The 20,544-nt window shown below is 38.7% G+C and overlaps 1 protein-coding gene across 7 annotated transcripts in view; it reads left to right on the forward strand.

Annotated features, from left to right (window-relative positions):
• Nucleotides 1-20,544, forward strand: part of PDE1C (phosphodiesterase 1C) — a 291,755-nt gene that overhangs the window by 241,161 nt on the left and 30,050 nt on the right. For all 7 annotated transcript variants that reach the window (XM_009568489.2, XM_054060642.1, XM_054060646.1 and 4 more), the window contains 6 exons: nt 2,404-2,505; nt 3,801-3,921; nt 6,825-6,906; nt 12,269-12,389; nt 13,586-13,761; nt 18,531-18,827. In XM_009568489.2, the coding sequence (XP_009566784.1) occupies nt 2,404-2,505; nt 3,801-3,921; nt 6,825-6,906; nt 12,269-12,389; nt 13,586-13,761; nt 18,531-18,827 (899 nt within the window). The remainder of the gene's footprint in view (nt 1-2,403; nt 2,506-3,800; nt 3,922-6,824; nt 6,907-12,268; nt 12,390-13,585; nt 13,762-18,530; nt 18,828-20,544) is intronic.

Below are 20,544 nucleotides of genomic sequence, written 5' to 3' on the forward strand. Positions count from 1 at the left end.
ACCAAATAGCACTGTTGATTAGAAACCAAGGGGTACACAAATAGTTGACCCCATGACCCACTTAGAATCATAGAATCACCAGGTTAGAAAGGACCCACTGGATCATTGAGTCCAACTATTCCTAACACTCCCTTAAACCATGTCCCTAAGTACTTCATCCACTGGTTCCTTAAACACCTCCAGGGAAGGCAACTCCACCACCTTCCTGGGCAGCCTGTTCCAGTGCCTGATTACTCTTTCCGTGAAGAATTTTTTTCTGATATCCAGCCTAAACCTCCCCTGGCAGACCCATAAGAGTTAAGAAGCAAGTAGGAGAGATGATCCCTTGACAAGATGAGGGAAATCAAGTGCTCTTTTTCTTCTTTTTCTTTATTTTTTTCCTACAAGACATTTGCTCAAATTCCAGATCCCAAAACTAGCAACAGTGAAGGGAGGGGGAGATAAACAGAGTAATTTCCTGAATTGTTTACTGGCCAGTCTGGACACAACTTAAATCTTATCAGAAGATAAGTCTTTTCTTCTCTAAAGGAAGAGCAGTTTCTCCTTCCTGAACGTTTTAAGGGATGGGGCATCTCCCTTCTTTGATGATCTGTTTCTATCCTCTGTGACTGCCAGGGTGGGTCTGGCTTCATCTTCACACACCTATTCAGTGGCTGAGGTAAGAAGTGGCTGAGAACAGCCACCTCCACTGGCTTTGTCAGTCTCCAACTGAAAAAATGCCAACTCCAGGCCCCAAAAACTCCAGAGGAGGCCAATGGGCTGCAGAGGCTGTGATGGTCTCTGGTGGGGTCTTCGGGTCTTCAGCTGTCTCCAACAGGCTCTGATGGTCTTCAAGGGTCCCTGGCAGGCTCCAGCACCAGTATTGCAGTACTAAAATGCTTTCTTTTTTTTAGTGCCTCTGAAGTATTTTTCCTCTCAATTTCAGACGAAACGTTCTGAAATATGGGCAGAGCTCAGAAAATATGCATCTTCCAGATTTACCTCTATAAAACAGAAATTACAATTTGTGTGCTTGTGAGAGTGTGTACACACTAGCACTGAAGTCACTGCCTCATTCTCCTGAGTTCAGCCCTTTGTTTTTCTGTTCCTGCTATGCCCAAAGTAGCCCGTGCAGACTGTTATGATGCAGTTGCTCTCCAGAGGATGTGTGAAGTGTCTGTTGTTTTCTAGGAATAATCTGAAGCACTAATGTTCCCACAGCATAATCACACCTTTTTCTTGTAAAGGTTCTTCTCTTCTTCCTCTTTTGGTTGTATCTACAGAGAGGTTTATGCTTCTGGAAATGAACCAGAAAAGGAATCTAACCGGGACTGGCAAAAATAGTAGATCCAAAATAATTTAAAATAACTTTGTTTTCAGCCACTATAGCATCATCTTGAATGCTGTTGGCTATGCAGCTGATAATGTATAAGGATGGAGAGGAGAGGAAGTGGTGGTTATATTGAGGGAAAAGTGAGGGCAGCTGATGCCATCTTAACATGTGTGCAGAACTCCTGGTGGGAGGGACTCATTATGTGCCACCCGTGGGATGGGTAAGCACAGCAGTCTTGGTTCTGTACACAGTAGTGGCCTGGGGCTGGAACTTGAGCATGGCCATCAGTGGCAAGAGAGACATGCTCAAATTAGACCACGTCCTTTATTAAACATTCATGAAAAGAAGAATAGTAACTTTTATTTTTAAATGAAAGCTGACTCATATCTGAATCTCCCAAATCCTGAGCTGGTATGCTAACCTTGGGTTGTTCTTCCTGTGTTAACCCATATCTAGCTGAACTGATAGAAAGACAAAATAAATTTGTATTGTGTGCTAGATCAGAATGTTCCGATATTTTAAAATATCTAGGGTATCCATATTATCTGCAAAGAAATTTCAACTGGCTCCTAAACAAGCTGACTTAACAAAAGTTCATACAGGAATAGTTTGAATTAATAATATCAGTGAAATACTGCATCATATATACAGGAGTTTTTTTTTAACGTTCTGTTTTTGGTTTAGTAATAAAAATTCAGGTTCAAAAGTTCACCTGATTCATGCCGAGGCTTTAAACAGTGTTTATACTTCCTTCTAAGAATGCCCTAGAAAAGAAATCCATTTGAGGTTTGTGCTTAATGGAAAAAGGAGTATTAATACTAAGGTGCTCTTCAAAAAACATCTAGCATTTCTCCTAGCAAGGATTAGTCACCTTGCTTAATTTTCAGCCCTCCCACACCTGTGTCTGTGTAGAAAAACATTCATGCTCTTCCCCCTCCCCAAAACAGTGATAATGGAAAGACTGACATACACAGGCATAAGTACTGTCAATAATTTGCAGATAGACAACAAAAGAAACTGGAATGTGTCTGATGCTGGGTTTTTTTGTATTTTCTTTTCCTTGCTCATCTCATTGTGATGCCATCCAAAAGGGAATTCAGAGCTCTAGTGATTGAGATGGTGTTGGCCACTGATATGTCCTGTCACTTCCAGCAAATCAAAGCCATGAAGAATGCTTTGCAGCAGCCAGAAGGGTGAGTCACTTCACAACACTATGTAGCAAGTGGCTGCATTTCAGCTGGTGCTTTGCCATTGCGTTTGATTTCAAAGCACCTCTCCAGAGGCCCTCACTCCCTTTGATGTCTACATTGATTCTTTTTCTGCTGCTGAATTTTGAAAGAATTCACTTACGTGTGGACTGGCACCCCTATATACACGCATCTCTGTTCTATGCCAGTGGACCAAAGCTTGAAAAGGTCACCCTGCTGCGATACGCCTCCATAGGCATTTCCCTTTGCATATCTGGGTAACATCAAGGACACAATCCAGCTGAGTGACCTCTACAGCTTGAGTATGACTCAAGGTTATAAGATCTGCAGAACACAACCTATGCATTGCCCTTCTGCAGGTGGTATGGGCTGCCACCTCTGCAACGGGCTTGTTGTATAACCAGTGGACAGATGAAAACAACTTGAGATCCACTGAGGGAAAGACTGGAAAATATCAGACGGAGCAGTATGTGGAAGGCCTTTTCTTCTTCTCAGTATGCCACTGAGACCTCTAATATTTTGTTTACAGCTCTTCCCTATAAAATTCCTTTTATACTCCAGAAATCTCAGGGTGATAGTAATTTTTTCACCCTGGACATAGGTTTGTTCAGACCCTCCCAGAACTATACCTGTATCAGACCAGAGTGTGGGTAGCCATTGGTCCTCTCACAAGCTACACTTTTATGCCTATTTCAGACAGTCAAAAGCTGGAACTAAAATACAAAACTGTTCATCCCAAGAAAACTTTATTTACGGAGTTCTTGGGCTAAACTCTCAGATTATGGTTTTAAGAAATTACCAGTTTTATTTGTTCTGTGGAACAAGATGCAAGGATTCTTTTCTGATCTCATGTTAGTCTTCTAGAGTGAAACGTTTGTCAGTTACTGCATAGACTCATCAGTGCCCTTGAGATCAGATCCTAGTTAGATTAAAGGGAAGAGCTTCTCTTGTGTGCTGCACAGAATGCAGCCCAGTTGAAATGGGGAGCACAGCAGCTCTTCAACCTGTCTTATGCAGACAAGCAAGCCTTCAAAGTAGCTCAGCAAGGCTGAGCAAAGTTTCTTTTTGCACTTCTTAATGTCCCTATTACAACAGGAATAGTATATGTTGGAGAAATTAGATAATCTTTCATAATTGTCTGATTTTATGAACACAGAAATAATTCCATTAATATCCTTGCTAAAGATTCTAATGCCCTCATTTTTCTGCTTAAGTGAGATTTTTGTCATTCTCTACTGCAAAAGCAGGCAATTAATTTGTTTGATCCTTTGGGTTTTCAGAATTGACAAGCCAAAAGCCTTATCACTGTTGTTGCATACAGCAGACATCAGTCATCCAGCCAAGGCCTGGGATCTCCATCATCGCTGGACCATGTCTCTACTTGAGGAGTTCTTCAGACAGGTAAAGCAAGAAGTTCCTCTGCATTTCTGTGGCACAGAGGGATTGTGTAGGATTGGGCAAGGAAATATAATAAACACAGATCTTTTTAAGTGAAGACAAACACAGGTCTTTTCCTTCTTCTCTGATTTTACCAAGAACCTACTAAATGACATGAAGATTTCTCATCTGGCACCAGTAGCAATAGCTATTATGCCTCTTTGGGAGTTAATGTCTGATACACTGACTCTAGATACAGATATTATCTACTTAGGAGAAATTCTAATTTGGAAAGCTAATATGTGTTTCAAATTAGAAAAATACAGAATATGTGATGATCTACTTAGCTGTAGAACCATAGAAAGCAGATTTAGGTGGCTGTACTTGATAGAACTGTACTTATATGGTTGGGATAGATGTGAAAAATGCGTTAGTCTTACTTTGGATGAAGTGAACTGGTCTAGTATATAGCTCACGGTGGATCACCTGTTGACAGACCCACAAATCTAGACAACCATTAAGCTCTGTGTGATAGCTATAAGATCCCTGAGTGACTAATTAAAAGCATTCGAAGAGCTGCCTTAAAAATAAAAAAGGAAAAGTAAACAGAGCACTTAGGAGTGTTTAGGATACTTTTCACCAACACGAATTGCTCAACTAAGCAGAAATCTAAGTGCTTAATTTCCCTCCAATGTTCAATAACTTCATGCTTTATAGTAAATCTGAATGCAAAGAAGAAAAAATATATGACAATTTTTTTAATGTTCTAACAACTTTTTTAAATAGCATCTGTTTTTAAAGGCATAGTGGGAATCCCTTCATAATAAGGAGATTGCAAGAATTTGCTTTGAAATGAATCTTTTAATTTGTTATGCAAACCAAGAATGGGTTTACTAGGTGGAAGCAGGTGGGTCATACCTGCAGCTGTCTCTATGTTGCCATACAGGAGACTCATGCAAGTAGGATGATTTTCACATATATTTTAGGGAAAACTCTGTGTATATTTATACTTTTCTAGCTCAAAATTATACTAGATGTGTTAAAATACACCACTGCCATGTTCCCTAAAGACTGGTGAAGGTATGAAACCACACAAAGCCTGAGTTTTTACCTGTTTTACACATCTAATGAAGACAAAATTACTATTTTATGTTTTCATAAGAATAATTTCTTTCCAGTCAACAAATCCTTCTAGTTTTGAATGACAAATGCCTCCACTTTTAGATAAAGCTTTATATAACACTTGTAATCTAGTTCCAAATTCAGATGCAGTATTAATGCCCTTTTCAGAAAAATCCTTAAGCTTACCATGAAGCATAGAACTTGTGTTCATTGAAGTTATTTAGTACTAGATCAATAAACACAGCCCTAACTAACAGCAGAAGAACACGCTTTTCTCACAAACTGAAAAGTACGTCTAGCCAGAGGGCGCCATGGTGGTAAGAAACTGGTCTGGCCTCAGATTCGGTATTTATTTCCTTATGCCCTTCACCTGCAGACCTTCTTCTGTCCTTTCTGTTATGTGCTCTGTGGAGACGTAAAGCCTGACTTAAGCTATATCAGTGCAGGTTCCCAGCCTTATTGGTTTTCGAGTATTTTTAATGTGACACATCTTCCTGCACCAAGTAAACATGCTGTAGGTGTGACTGATGCTTCTGAGTACAATACTAGTTTTTTAGCTTCAGCAGTTATGGTGAGGCATCTCTTTAAACAAACTTCTTACATGAATTAATTTGTTTTACTAATGCAATTTAGCTAGTCATGAAGGAGCTGCCCAAACAGCTTAGAAGTCAAATATCTCTTTGAGCAGTCGGAAAAGCAGTTAGGGGTCCCTTACTAAAAAGAATTAGGCACTGGAGTTTTTAAAAGGCATAAGTAAGAAAGAAACGATGCTTAGCTAAGAGCTGGCTTTAAGAGATATTTTTCCTAAGAGATGTAACAGACAGTAGAGGAATGTTATTTCACAATATTCCTGTGTTTGGTTTCTGTTTCACCCTGATATTTGTATATGAGATTCCTAACATAAAGCAGAATTGTTCTACAATTAAAGAACATTATTACATATTGTTCAATCCAAAACTCTAAGAAAACTTGTGTATGTTATATTAAGAAAAGAAGAAGAATTCAGCTCTTACTTATGCCTACAGAAGTTTTCCTCTGATTAGTTTGATGGCTATTTTAGCTTCCACTTAACATTAGCCTGAACACCAGCCAGAAGTTGAGCACGGTTAGAGCTGCTGATTTAGAGAATTGATTCCACAGTATAGTTAACAGGTTGATTAAATTTGAATGTTCCATGAGGAGTATTGCAAATGTGTCATCCTGTATATTTTTTCATCATAAAGCAATGTGTTATAGAGTACTGGAACGAAGTTAAAGGGATTTTTGAGAATATGCAACTTGAAAGGCTGGAAAATAAGATGGGGGTTATAACACTTGATCTTTTGCACCATTTTGTGATGTTAGAAAAGGACTTTCTGTTCTGAGATCTGAAAAACATGCTTGGACTCTTGCATTTAAGCACTTCCATAAAATGTTAACAATTTCTGTGTTTCCTTTGGAAGAAAAAAAAAAGTAATCTGCATCTGGCCAGCTATGAACTGTGAAGTCCTTATCTGAAAGACTAAAAATGACGTACAAAGAAGTGCACACCCTGAAAAATCCGTCCTCACAATGACATTTCCTCTTGATAGCTTTGCTCTGAGAACTGAGTTCTGCTGGGTTCTCTGGAGAGCTTCAGTAAGAGTATGCTTGTAATCTATGATTTGTATTACCGGGAAAAGAAAAAAAAGCCTACACAGAAAAACACACCAAACCCAAGTCTTAATTAAAGAAAGTAAAATGAGAGGTTTTTAAAGTCATGACTTAAGATCAAAGTGCAACCTGTCTTATCCTTTTGTAATTTCTTCCCAATTTTGTTTCTCCAGGGTGACAAAGAAGCAGAACTAGGGCTTCCTTTCTCTCCACTGTGTGATCGCAAGTCTACTATGGTTGCTCAGTCTCAAATAGGTATGTCCCTCCTGTTAAATGCAAAAGAGCATCTTAAAAGCAAAACTTGCTCCTAGCTGCAGGGCTAAGATCATAGTGTTCTCTCATCATTTGAAACTATGTGGAAGAGAGGAAATGAAACGCGATGGTGTTATTTCCCCCAGATCAGCAATTCAAATCTGAGGAGCTATCAAATTTGTGGTGATGGTTCCATGTGGCAATGAAGTTACCTCTGATGTGTCTGCAGAGGTGACTACAGTCCCTGGTTATGAAAGTACTCCGTTGTTTTCTGAGCTGTGAAGGTGAGCCGCACATAGCAACGTGTTGTGATATGAGTATAATTAGTAGAAATGAAAATGTAATGTCTGTCCTTTCAGTGAACTGGGCAAAACCCATTGTGTTTTTTTCCATTTTTTCTTCCCACCGTTTTTCTCCCAGTGCTTCAAGCCAACCAATATTTTTCACTGAAGCCAAGCAAATATAGCAAACCTTTTTCTACTCCACCCATTCAGAAACAGAGATCTTTTTACAGACTGATATCAACTGGAGAATAGGATGCCAAATGGAAGAACAAAAGAAAGATAACACTGACCCTAAAAACAAGGGAGCTGGGAACAGAAGCAGAAGGAGAGAGAACATATTAAAGGAAAACCAACAAAAAATTTGAAGTATGAAATTTCTCCCAAAGAACAAGCCAAAGATATCCCTGAACCTAGGGAATTTTAGATTCATGTCTGTGGCTAAGAGCCATTTTTGTTTAAAAGTATTTCATTGATCCTGTTAGGCAAGCCATTCTCTGAGGGACCCCATCTAGATTTTTCTCTTTGGAAGTTTAGACAGTTCAGCCAGGAACCTGAACTTGAAAAGCCCTATGCAAGTCTGGCCTAGTTGCCAGACTTATAATGTTTACTCCTCTGCAACAGTAACCCAGAAGAGTAGGAATGTGTGTAGAGTACAGTGCAGCTGCTGAGAAGGTTTGCATTCTGCCAGCAGCTCAGTGAAGGGAAGCAGCAGCAAACTTGAAGTTATGTAGTCTCAACTAAAACCGAGGTTAAGGACTCCTGGGCACACTACACCTGTGTTGCAAGAGAAGATAAACTCTCTCCCTTTGACTGGTGTGTAGGGGAGTGCATGTACAAACTTCTCTTTCAGATCCCTTCTATCAGCTTTCAAGATACGCCCCTTACTCCCTGCAGGGAAAAGGAGTTGTTCTTCCCATGGGGTCCCTCTATGTAGAGTTGTGTTTACTTGGAAACCATTTTTCATCTTCCTCCTTCGTGGTCCTTTGCTCAGGAAGGGCAGGAGAGCCAAGAAACTTCTGCATTGATGTTCCTTGTATTAAGCCACTGCAAAATTAATGATGAATTAGACCATTGTGAACACAATTCCACCTTATAAAAGAGGTACTCATCAGTATGCAAAGACAACCTTATTTAATCATATACTATTTGTCATTATATTAGAATTGTGCAGTTTAGTAATCCATTGACATTAATAGGCTACTCTCTATAAATCTTGGCTTCTAACTTTATAAAGTCTTCATTTCTCAGTCTGCTGCTCATATTGGCAGTGTCATTCTTTCTTTTTTTAAATCAAAACCTCTTATATTTTCTGGCTGTCTGCTGAAGTAAGGCTTTCAAAGTTGTAGGCTAGATTCTCAGACAAATAATCTGTTCCTATTCATTTATTTACCTGATTAATAACTTTAACAAATTGTTCCCTGGAATAGTAATTACTACATTTCTTTGCAAAAGTAAGTTCTTATTAAATACTAAATTCTGCAGCAAGAAGCCATCGAGTCCCACAAATAAACCCCTGTCCTTTGTGAAATAAAATTGTGTTCTTGATGTCAGGGACAGAGCCTAGAAATCCTATTCTGGTGGCTTCTTCCTATTCTTGGCTTGTTTGTAGTAGCTAGTTTGCTACTTTAAGGTTGCTGCAGGTACAACAACAGTTGGCAAACATTTTCATTAATGAGAGATTTTCACAAATGCAGACTAGAAGGTTTTTCAGAATGGACTCTTCTCCAGGAAATTAAATAATCTAACAGCAAAAACTTCTCAAAAAGGATGTTTCTCTCTCCTGTCGCTTCAGTTTGTGAAGAAATTGTCTAGAGTTTAAATAGATAATTAAAAAATTAACCTGTTTTTTAAAACTTATTAATGTTAATGACCAATTTATCATCCTTTTGCTTCAATAGAATGAGTATAGTAAATATACCGCTGGTAGCCCAGTGAAGTAGAGAAATCAGAAGAGATTAATGTCCAGAAGTCAGGCTGCTTATCAGAGCCAGGGAGACAAACAAATTGCAAAGAAAAACAGGCCAAGACTTGTACTCCCCAACAAGAATATCAGGAGTTAAATCTTCTCTATCTGTCTCAGACCATAGGAGCTTGTTTGACTGGAGATCAGCCTTTGTTGCCATTGTCCTGTTTGCAGCTGCTAAATGTAACAGCATCCTTTTATTTTTGTCCTTCCGCTGGCAAGAAAGAAAATTACAGCTTCAGAAAACATTGGATAACAGCTGATGGCTGATGAGTGCATTCAAACTGTCCTTAGGCCTGTGTTTGCAGTGGTGACATTCTCAGGTGGAACAAACGGATGCCAGGCATGTGGCTGGAATCCACCCTCAGCATGCAGTGTTAATTGGTAAAATCATCTTAGTCACTGGACTACAGAACTATTTACCACATTCATTCTATTGAAGAATAAAAAAGGATGGAATCATAGAATTGTAGAACCATTAGGTTGGAAAAGACCTTAGAGATCATCAACTCCGACTGTACCTATCCATTGCTAAATCATGTCCCCAGGCACCTCATCTACCTGCCTTTTAAACATCTCCAGGGATGGTGACTCAACCATCTTCCTGGGCAGCCTGTTCCAGTGCTTGACAACCCTTTCAGTGAAGAAACTTTTTCTAATGTCCAATCTAAACTTCACCTGATGCAGCTTAAGGCTGTTCCTTCTTGTCCGGTCAAGGTAGGACCGAAACTGAAAGCAGTACACAAGGTGTGGCCTCCCAGTGCAGAGTACAGGGGGAGAATGACTTCACTGGACCTGCTGGACGGACTGTTTTTGATATGCTGTTGGCCTTCTTGGCCACCCGAGCACACCGTTGACTCATGTTCAGTCAGCTGTTGACTAACACCCCCCAGATCTTTCTCTGCCAGGCAGGTTTCAAGCCATTCAAGCCATTTTAATTAGCAAACTAAATCACCGTATTTAAATAACAGTGTCTTTAGGTAAGAAGAGAGAGAACATGGAGGAAGAGGCACTTGAGAATATCGCATAAATTACATAATTATTAATAAAGTCCTAAGTTTTGTTTCTACAAAAGCAGATTATATTTCCCAACTTTATTGTAATCCCCATTAACACAGCTGAATGATTTATTAGTCTTATAGGAAATAGGGGAAAATATACCACTCACCACAGAAAGGTTCTCCTAGGTCTTTGAGTTTGTTTACCTGTGGTCCTTTGTGCCACCTCTGCCTGTCTTTGTTCATGAAATACAAGACTTCTCCCAGGCAAAACTTGTTTCTTAGATACTTGCAACTGGGTACTGTGTACAAATATTGAGTATCTCAGGAAGTAGATTCCACTACCCTGCTGCTGAAGTTAGTGATGCAAACATACATCTGATACCAGACATTTGCTTGTCTCAGGGTTGTTAGTGATGATGGAGCAAGTGGCAGTGGTATTGGTATTACTTGCCAAGAAGAACTGACAAAGTCCCATGGCTTGGGTTTCTTTAGTCATTATGAGGTAAAATATTTTTTTTCAGTGAAGGATAATAGAAGAGGCATAGAGACAAGCAAACACACACATATATTTAAATCAAACTCTCATTATCCTCAGGATTCCTGTGGCACCTAAAACTGCTCTCAGTCAGTTCAATTTTCAGTGCTTTAGAAGATTTTATGAAGTTTGCTAGGGTTGTCTGGGTTGTGATTTAGCACACAATTTCCTGTCGTGGCTATACATTACATACATTTCTGATTAACTCTCCAAGATGAAAGGAGTTCTTTTTTCCATATATTGGAATAGATAAGACTTCTCAGTATTACGGAGGCACATGATTCAGATGTTCAGATAATACTGTATGCATATTTTCTGCAGATTTACAGAACGTTAGTATGAAATTCTGAAAACTTGCAAGTAACATTTTTAATTTGACAAGGCATGAAAATGCACTTACCCATCCTTTCAGAAATCTAGCAAAAATCAGGGGAGGGTAGTGGCACTAGAAGAATGCTCATCTGCTTTGCGTTCAAGACATGGATGAAAGCATCTATGAATTCAGGTACCTGATCCATGTCTTCTCTTCTCCTTCTGTTGTTCTATAATCACCTAGAATCATCAGGGTCTGTTGTAGAAATGTATCACAAGCCAGTAAGGGAAATTATAATATTATGAATGTAAAATTATAATCATTGGTAGTTACCAAATCTCTAAAAATTGTAGCAATAGAGAAAGATCTGAATCCTCATGTGCTTTAGGAGGGATTAAGGACATCATTGTTTTCCTGTCTACCTGCAACACTAAGAAATTCACTAAGAGAAGTGCTAAAATGAACATAAGAAATAGCCCTTGCTCCAGGTGAGAATTGAGGGGAAGATGTAAGGTACTGTAAGTTATTCATACTCACATTTTTTTCATGAAACTTCAATTTTCCTTCATCTCAAGAAATTATGACTACAGGACCCTTCAGTTTGCCCTACCCAACATTCAGATCAGAGCTTACCAATGTTCAGATCAGTGCTTATCAACATTCAGATCAGTATTCATCTCTGCCAAACTGTATACTGAACTAGAAATTATTTGGCCCATTTCTTTTTCCTTTAGTTATATTAAAAAAATGAGGTGGGGGAAATATCTAAATCTGTTTAATTATCAACAAGAGCAAGCTGGCTGTGCACTGAGGAGAAAATATTCACAGCAACACACTGATGTGCAGTAAGGGAAGTTTGCACAGAACTCCACACCAGCAAAACTTTCCAGTATCGTTACTTTTACATTGATTTTATTCTGTTAGAGAGTTCATCTTTGAAACTGGGTTTTATCTCAATCTGCCAGGAATTTGGCTCAAATATCACAGTCCTCCTACAAAACAAGTTCTGATGCATCTATTTATCTTCTGATTTGCTACAATTTCTTTCCACTGTTTAAGTAGGTACCTTTTATTGCGTGGTGTATCCTGCCTCTTTTGTTAAGCATTAATGTATAACTCCATTTTCCCTTTTTTAGTATTTGCCTATCCCTCTTTCAAGGTGTAATTTTTTAACTGTCTTTTACAGTGCTATTGTCTGTGATCACTGAAGCAACGACTCCACATAAATCTTCCTCTTGCCTGCTTGACTCTGCTTGTGTTTCTGCTCAGGTTTCATTGATTTCATCGTGGAACCCACTTTTACTGTGCTGACTGACATGACCGAGAAGATTGTGACTCCGCTCATTGATGAAGCTTCCCGCTCTGGCATGTCCGGGTTCAGGCGTTCCAGGTGAATAACCATACATCCTCTCGCTTACCTCTGCACATGTTGCCATTGTGCCCAACAGCCTCAGTTTTCCCCACCACATTTTATGTCTTCTGTGTGGCTTAAGGCCCCATATCCACCTTGTTGACACCACAGCTCACCTTGTGACGTGACTTTACTGCGGGGAAACTCCAGCTTCAGGGAAGGTAAAGAGAGAGGCTGGCATCAACTGGAAGCATGCGTCCAAAGGCAGTGAGCACAAATGGTTGTAGCCATGGAATCTGGTGAACTTTAGCATTCTTCCAGTCACTGATGTCAAAGAGAAGGTAGAGGGAGCCACTGAGAGTCACTCATTTCTTCATGTCTAGAAGTGTAAATGGGATTGAAATAAAGTAGCGTAAGCACACTTTATTGGCAGCATTTAGGGTTACGCAAATGCATGAAGTATCACCAGAATTCACGTGGAGTTCTGATGTGAGGAGTCTTGGCCCATTCAACCTGCTCTGCTGTTGCAGAGAAACTACCCTTTTAGTGGTTTCATGAACAGGGTATGTCTTGGGATTAAAATGTCATGTTGTTAGTGCTCTTTAGAATAGGATTACCTAGTCAGGACTTTCTCCCAGGTGACTTCTTCACTCTTGGGCTGTTAAATGAAGAGCAGGCACTAATAGCTTTCTATGTCAGTTATTTTACTGCATTTATTAAAATGGCTACAATGAAGTGTCCATCCTTGAAAGACAACTGTAGGGTTTGTAACTGGAATGAGTGCCTGATCTCAGCCTCAGCTGAGGTCACCAAACTCTGGACAAAGGCTCATCTCCTGTCCTGTGCTTAATGTCTCCCACTGGTGAATTTTAGGAGGCTCCTCCTTTGACGTGTTTGATTTCTAAAATCATTTGACTCTCCAATGACTATCTAGGAAGTGAAGATGCACAACAAAGGATATGGCAACACTTTGAGTGATTCTATTTCTTAGGGACCAAGAATACCAGAAAAAGAAAGGAAAAGCTGCCCTTTGTTTCTAATACTGGCTCAGGTTGTTCTGTTTGCTTTAACATTAGTTGCCCTAGGGTGAGAAGGAGGGAGAGGATATTGAAGGATTCAAGCTTAGTTTCCTGGTTGAACCTGTCAAGTTATCTAGACTTACAGTCATTATTTCTTCTTAGCTGTATTTGGGTGTATGGGATGATGACTTCTGTGTTTTGTGATCTTGTGTCCAGTCTGAATAGCATTAGTCCCTCTGAAGTTAAAAGATCAAGTGTCAAGAGCACTGGGTCCGAAGGAAGTGCCTCACTCAACTGCTCCATACTCACTGTGGACTTCAAATGTTTTAAAGCCACCTGGACTGAGGTGGTGCAGCAGAACCGGGAGAAATGGAAAGCGCAAGCTACCAAAGGTAACAGCCAGGCTTCTTAGTGAAAGAATAACAATTCTTTTGGCCTCTTCTTCTTCAAGCTCTTCTTTAATCAAATTATTCTCCAAGTAAGTGCTGTTAGTTTGAAAGAATCTGCTTTTCAAGATCAACAACCTACACTGAATTCAGAAAGATAGGAATGTTATGACTCATCTGTGGCTTATATTCTTCTTAGATGGGGTAAGTGTATGTACTAAAGAGGATGTGGACAATAGGAGGAAAAAAAATCATTTAAGGGAAGTCCCCTAAAGTTATGAGTCAGACTCAGGGTGGGTGCAAAAATAGCTGGAACAGCATTTCTAGAGATAAGTTATCAATTGTTCACCGTTGAGACTGTAAGAGGTATGAATGATAGTTCAAGGGAGAAGGACAGAATATTTGGGATTCACAGCTGGTTTTGTAGTTCTAGTGATAATTTATATAATGAATTGGAAACTATGCTGCAAATGCTCATGATGTCATCAGTGTAGGAGGGATCACCAATACTTCAGAAGAATATGAGGGCTATGTTGATTGCAAGTTGACCATTGTCATGCTATTGAGAAAAAAAAAAAACCAAGAACAAAAAAGCCCTCCAAACCAGACCTTCTTCTAAGACCCCTCTGACATTTTCTTCATTTTTCCAGCAGTAACAAGGTCCCCTCAGCAGTGCCATGTCCAGTTTTGGCTACTACCCTTCAGGAAATATATGGACCAGTTACAGGCAATACGGAGTACAGCAATGCAAATTGTGATAGCTGTTGTTTACAGCTGAGAAGGTCTATAGCTGAAAGCAGTTTTCTGAAGATGACTGCAGCTGCAAAATAAGGATGCTATTTTTTTATTCGAATACCCTGGGCTGATAAGAAGAGAAAAAAAATGGCCCTTCAGGGGCTGGATGATTGCCCAAGGTCTCCGTGAACCATGGGGTAATTTAGACCAGCTAAAAAAGGAGGAATGTATCATGATTTCTTTTTTCCATGAAACTGTTTATGATACAATTGCTTCTCTGAGCTGAATGCTTGTTACTCAAAGCTTTATTTAATGGAGGAGTTGTATTTCATGTAAATGGAAGGAGTTCAATTTTAATGTATTATGTGGCCTTGACTTCGGGGCTGATGGAAGATTTGGAGTAGTTTTCCTATTTGCCAGAGCAAATTGTTCCTCTGCAACTGAAAGGCCTGCCTAAAGGTGCAGGAAAGCATGCATTATTATTCAAATTAAATTTTTCATTGTCATTAAAACTTGCCATTCAGAAAAAGCCATTCTAAGCATTCCATGAAAATCAAAACAAAAACATAATTCAAATTCTGTTTCTGTGCCAGGGGCTTTTTTTTAGCTTTTTTTTTTTTTCTTTTTCATTGGTATTTGGTATTTTTCAGTTCTTTGTGGACCAAACAAATTAAAGCTAACCAAACAAGTAAAGCATTTAACACCATCAGTGTCTCACATTATAGGAGTGAAAGAAGCCAATACAGTTATACTGGTTTAAGGATTTCATTTCAATACATACTATACATATTTGCTTTTCCAGTAAAGATCAACTAGATAAAATCTTACATGCAAGAAAGACTTGTGGGGAAATAAATAAAACATATCTTACATTTAACCTAAAACAATTATATAAAGTAGATCATAATAGATTCTGGTTATTTTAACTTTTAAATATGCTTTGTACCCTCTTGGCAGTGACTGCTTTGCATAAAGACTTTTTAAAAAATGTACACATGTAAACATCAAGTTATGATTCAAGTGGATGTGCACACATTGCTTAAATAACGCTGCTACTGATAATAGGAATTGATGCAGTATTCTGTATCAATTCTTTACAGAGTAACCTGATGATAAGTGTTTCGTTATTGATACTTTAGCTGAAAAAGAAAATGTTGTTTGTTTTTTTTTTTTTCAATTGCCTCATTAAAAGGTTTTTCCAGCAGATCCTGAGGGTAGTCTATGGAAGAATTAGTTGATTGCTTGAAAGCAGAGTGCTCACTAACCTACGTTATTAGACATGAGACCCCTTGAGTAGGTCATTTTATCTTTAGCTTTCTGACAACCTTTAGCCATGAATAGTTGCTGCACTTTATGGTTTTGCCAAACTCCATCACCAATAAGTTAGATCAGGGCTTAGGGATCAAAGATTCAGAAAGCAGTCTCAGCTTATGTTTATGTAAATTCATTGACTTTCACATAACTTCTGTTTCTCTGAGTGCATCTAGCAGTACAAGTATATGTATTTTTTTATCCTGAAAGACTTATTCAAATGTATTATTCAGTATACCTTTGTATGGGCTGGGGACTAAAGAGCTGTTCTTGAACTCCAGAGCCCTCACATCCAAATCTTTGCTCAGATATTGTCTTGCTTCTGACTTGTAGCAAGTCTCTGCATGCCCCTCCATCTGCTTTGCCTGTCTTAGCCATATGCGGCAGGGCCTGACGCACAGCAGGATTGCAAATTGCTGACCCTTGTCAAGCTGGTGTCTTGCAATGCATCAAAATGCTCTGCCAATGAAAATAAAAAAAAATATTTAAGAGAAGACAGATAAAGCACTTAACTCTCAATTGACAGCAAATAGCAACTAGGGATCAAAAGGGAAGGGATCCCATTTACTATTACTATTACTATTACTATTACTATTACTATTACTATTACTATTACTATTACTATTACTAATGATTCATAAAACACTGTATAAGGGCATTTTCCCTAGAAGCATCAGTGAGCAGTTTTTATCCTGAGTGTGCTATGTACAGAAAATTTCTCATAGTGTGTTGGCAAATTAAGTGAGTTTATTACTGATCTCTTTTTGCTTAAAGGATAATCATTAAATAGCTGCAAATTAAAAAAAAAAAAAAAAACAAAAACAGAATAAACATCTTAGTGTACAAAGCACCATTTAGGTAAACTATTTTCTGACACTAATTTTGGCAAGAGGCACTTGTCCAAAGGGGCTGTAGTGAGGCGCAGTCTCCTAAGCCAAATCTTTGTTCAGGTGCAAAATGCAGTATTTTTTTCAGATCCCCAAATATGAAGCATCCTTCTGTGTACCGTGAGACTCCAGGGAAAATATCAACATACAAAACTGAGCTATCTATAGAAGCTACCAGAGGCTTTAGAAAGGATTAATAAAGAGAGGAAGGCTCATATCTAATTTAATTATATTTTCATGTGAGCCATAATTTGTTAATTTATAAATTAATTAACTTTAGTTAGCCGATGGCAAGGAAATACAGATTGACATTTCTTATGAAGATGACTTTCCCCCTTTCTCTCTTGTATCCTGTCAGTACAGTTTTCTCAAAACTGATTCAGATTCACTCATAAAAAGGGTTTGACTAAACATTTAGAAATTCTGTTGTAATTTATACTGACTGGCCAACACCTTCCTCCTGTAATGAACAAAATATCTTCCTTGTAAGTGCCAAGAATGCTTCCATATGACCAAGGTAGACTTTATTCAGTGTTTTGTAAGATCTGTTTATCTCCTCCTTGGTTTATGCAGTCTCTCAGAAAAAAGGAGATACATGTATTGTGACTCTTATCACAATTAAAGAGCAACTGCTTGTCCATGATTGGGTGATGGGTAGGCCAGGATATTGCAGATCCACAGATCTTGAATACAGACAAGGGAAGTAATCTCTGAATGCTTAGACTCAGTATGGATATAGATGTGCTATAGGTTTCAAACTCTGTGTGTGTTGAGCTACTCAGCTGCTTTTGCAGATTAATTCTCTATTGATCATTGAAACCTAAAAAGAAAATTATAGAGTCTCTGCCCAGAGTCTGTGCACACCCAGACAGGTTTATCAGCTCAAGGACTGTGCTGAGGGACTGTGATTGTGTCCTCCTCTACGGTACAAAGCAAGAAGACACACAAAGCCTTTGCAGCTGAGTCTTTGCGGGTGTGCGGTACCTGACCTGGGCTAGAAATATAGTGGTCCCAACACCTGGAGACAAATTTGCAACCTATGTTATAAGTGAATGTTGTATCAGGACCCAAGGTCCAGATAGGGATAAAACCAAAAGTGGTATCTTGAAAGGAGGAAATTGGTTTCTCTGTGAATTTATTATTTTTTTTCTGAATGACAATATTTTGAGATGCTTCTGTTGTTCAACTCTCGCTTTTGAATTTATACCTTTGCGTATTTGTGATTGACTGTAAGACTTTCGGGGATGGAAGTGCAAGTACTGATAGCAATATATTAGTCTGCCAAGAAAGGACAGAGCCTTAGGAAGGGAAAACAGTAAGTGGATGGAAAGAAATTAGGAAACTGGCATTGGAAGCAGCCTGAAACAAGAGGAGAAAATAAAGAACATCTCAAAGAACCAGGACTTTTTATGTGCTTGGAGTTACATGGTACAGTATGAGATAAAAAGAATGTAATTTACCAGACTATTGTATGTCAAAAATGAAAATGACCTTGGCAATCCTAAAATCTTCATTACATAATATCTCCTTTTAATTTGCCTTTTAAGAAAGCAATTTTTTTTCCCTTTCCTTTTTTCCAAGGTGAACTTTATATTGTAAAAAATGTGCATGCACCAAATATGCACTTAAGGAAGCGTGGGTTTGGTTGTTTTCAGAATACTTTCTTAAATATTCTCCTGCACTCTTTTTCCCTTGTCAAGACAATTCCTCTATTTATCTAAGTAAAAGCTGCTTGCATGTAAAAAGCAAGATTTAGGTATGTGAGTTGTATCATTCTTATCAAATTGACTGATAATCATAATTTCTTGCTTTGCTTTGATTCTGTCTTTGCTGAGGATGCAGAAGAAAAAGCTAAGAAAGAAGCAGAGGAAAATTCTCAGCAGGGAACAGATGAAACAAAAACGGACGAAAAGGGTGAGAGGAAGCCAGCTGAAGATGCCACAACAACAAAGACAGAAAACAGTGAAGATCCAGATCCTGGGGAAAACAAAAGCACAGATTCCAAGAATCATGTAAATGGGTCTCGGCAGACTGGAGTGAACAAACATGAAGTCACTCAAGGCAAAAACACACTTAGGACAGAGAAGGGAACAGACTGTCATCATGCAGAGGGAGAAGAGAAACAGAACTTCCAGAATGGTGAGTTCTCTCCTTCCACTGGAATGTGAATCCAGCCCCAAAACCAGTATCTCACTTCACTGATAGGGGCACTTGGTGTCCTGAAAAACGCTGTCCTGAGCCCGGAGCCTCTTCCTGGACACTGGCGTATTCACATGCATATGGGAACTGGAACCAGTAAATTAACTCCCAAGCAGTGTTCTTTCACAAAAGGTGGGGTTCATCATACCTTCTTGGGCACTTTTTGGAGGGAAGGAAAAAATTACTTTTCTCATGGAAATGAAGCAGCCTGTTACAAAGCACACTTAAAAGCTGAAGCAGATATACTTGGTTCAATGAACAGCTTCATTGCTTGGGTAACTGACAGAGGAGAAGAAAAATTGGCTTATAAACTCATTTTAAGGCAAATTAAAGGTACTTTTGAACCGAGTCTCAGGTATAAATGTGTTTTAGGACAGAAGATTTTTTTCCCTTTAAGAGTTATTTTATTTGTGCTTCTTTTGCTTGGGTTTTTGTTTTTTTTTTTTTTAAATTTTTTTTATTAAGGCCGTCGTGTACCTTTTTCTGAGATTTTTTTCTGTCAGAGATTTTATTCAGTGTTTTAACTTTCTGTAGAACTAATATAAAATAAGAATCACATTTTGCACCTGAAAAAAAAAGGTGGGAAAATACTTGAAAATGGCATTGAGAGTTAAAAATTCTATTAGACCAATGAGAGTAGAGCAATTATCTTGGCCATTTCACTCTACTTCCTTTCCCTGGATTTTTACTAACCAGGTGAGTAGGATTGGGCCTTCCAAGGAGATAAGAAGGTTTGGGACATATGAAATGCTAGTTAGACTGCATCAGACTTTTCTTGTGAAATCCTTTGTTTTAAATGCTTCTAATATTACAGGGGTTAAGTGTGCTCTAGTGATTTTGACAGTACCTATTTCTGCAGTGTCTCTCTGCTGCAGGTGACAAAAAAGCTCTGAAAGGAATTTCTGAAAATTAGTTTCTTCCTCAGGAAAAAAAATTCTGCTCCTTATTTTATCGAAAAAGGCCTTTATGAGGTACAATCTCTGCAGAATCTCTGGAGATTAATGAAATCTTAATATTCATCTCTCTGGATTCACCACAGTTCCCTTTACACCTATATGTTAATATCTCATCATAAAGTATTTGCCTTATTATTTCTCTGCCTTTGTAATCCCTTTCAGAAAGATCATTATGATCACCGTTCTGCTCTGCTGCTGGCAGTATGGCAGGGTGGATATTACAATACTCAAAAGTCGTCTATTCGTAATAAGCTCTATCCAATGAAAGTTCAGAAATTGCATTGTCAGATGAGTTTGAAGTCTTGCAGTTGCTCATTGCCCATGTTCTTCCCAGGCAGATCAAACTGAAATAACATGTGTGGGTGTTCATCATCTTTTCCTGCTCACACTTAGGGTTAAATGACTTCTTTATGCAATGGTCAAATAAAGCGTTATTAGCTAGCTCATCATTATCATCAGCCATATGATGGTAGCGGAAATGCAAGAACACTTTTGCGCTTTGCTAGATACATTTTCATTATTTTAGAAGCCACTTTTGTCAAGCAGACACCTCAATTCTGCTAGCAACTGCTCATACCTGACTGCTCAAAGAGCTCAAGTCGGTGACTGTGTGATCAGGTGAAGAGTTTGGTGCTTGTCCTGTATCTTGCTTTCATTTTTCTCTCACCCACATAGTGATCTTAGGAAGAAAAATGAAACCT

This window comes from Cuculus canorus, chromosome 2, assembly GCF_017976375.1.
Source record: "Cuculus canorus isolate bCucCan1 chromosome 2, bCucCan1.pri, whole genome shotgun sequence".
NCBI lineage: Eukaryota > Metazoa > Chordata > Aves > Cuculiformes > Cuculidae > Cuculus > Cuculus canorus.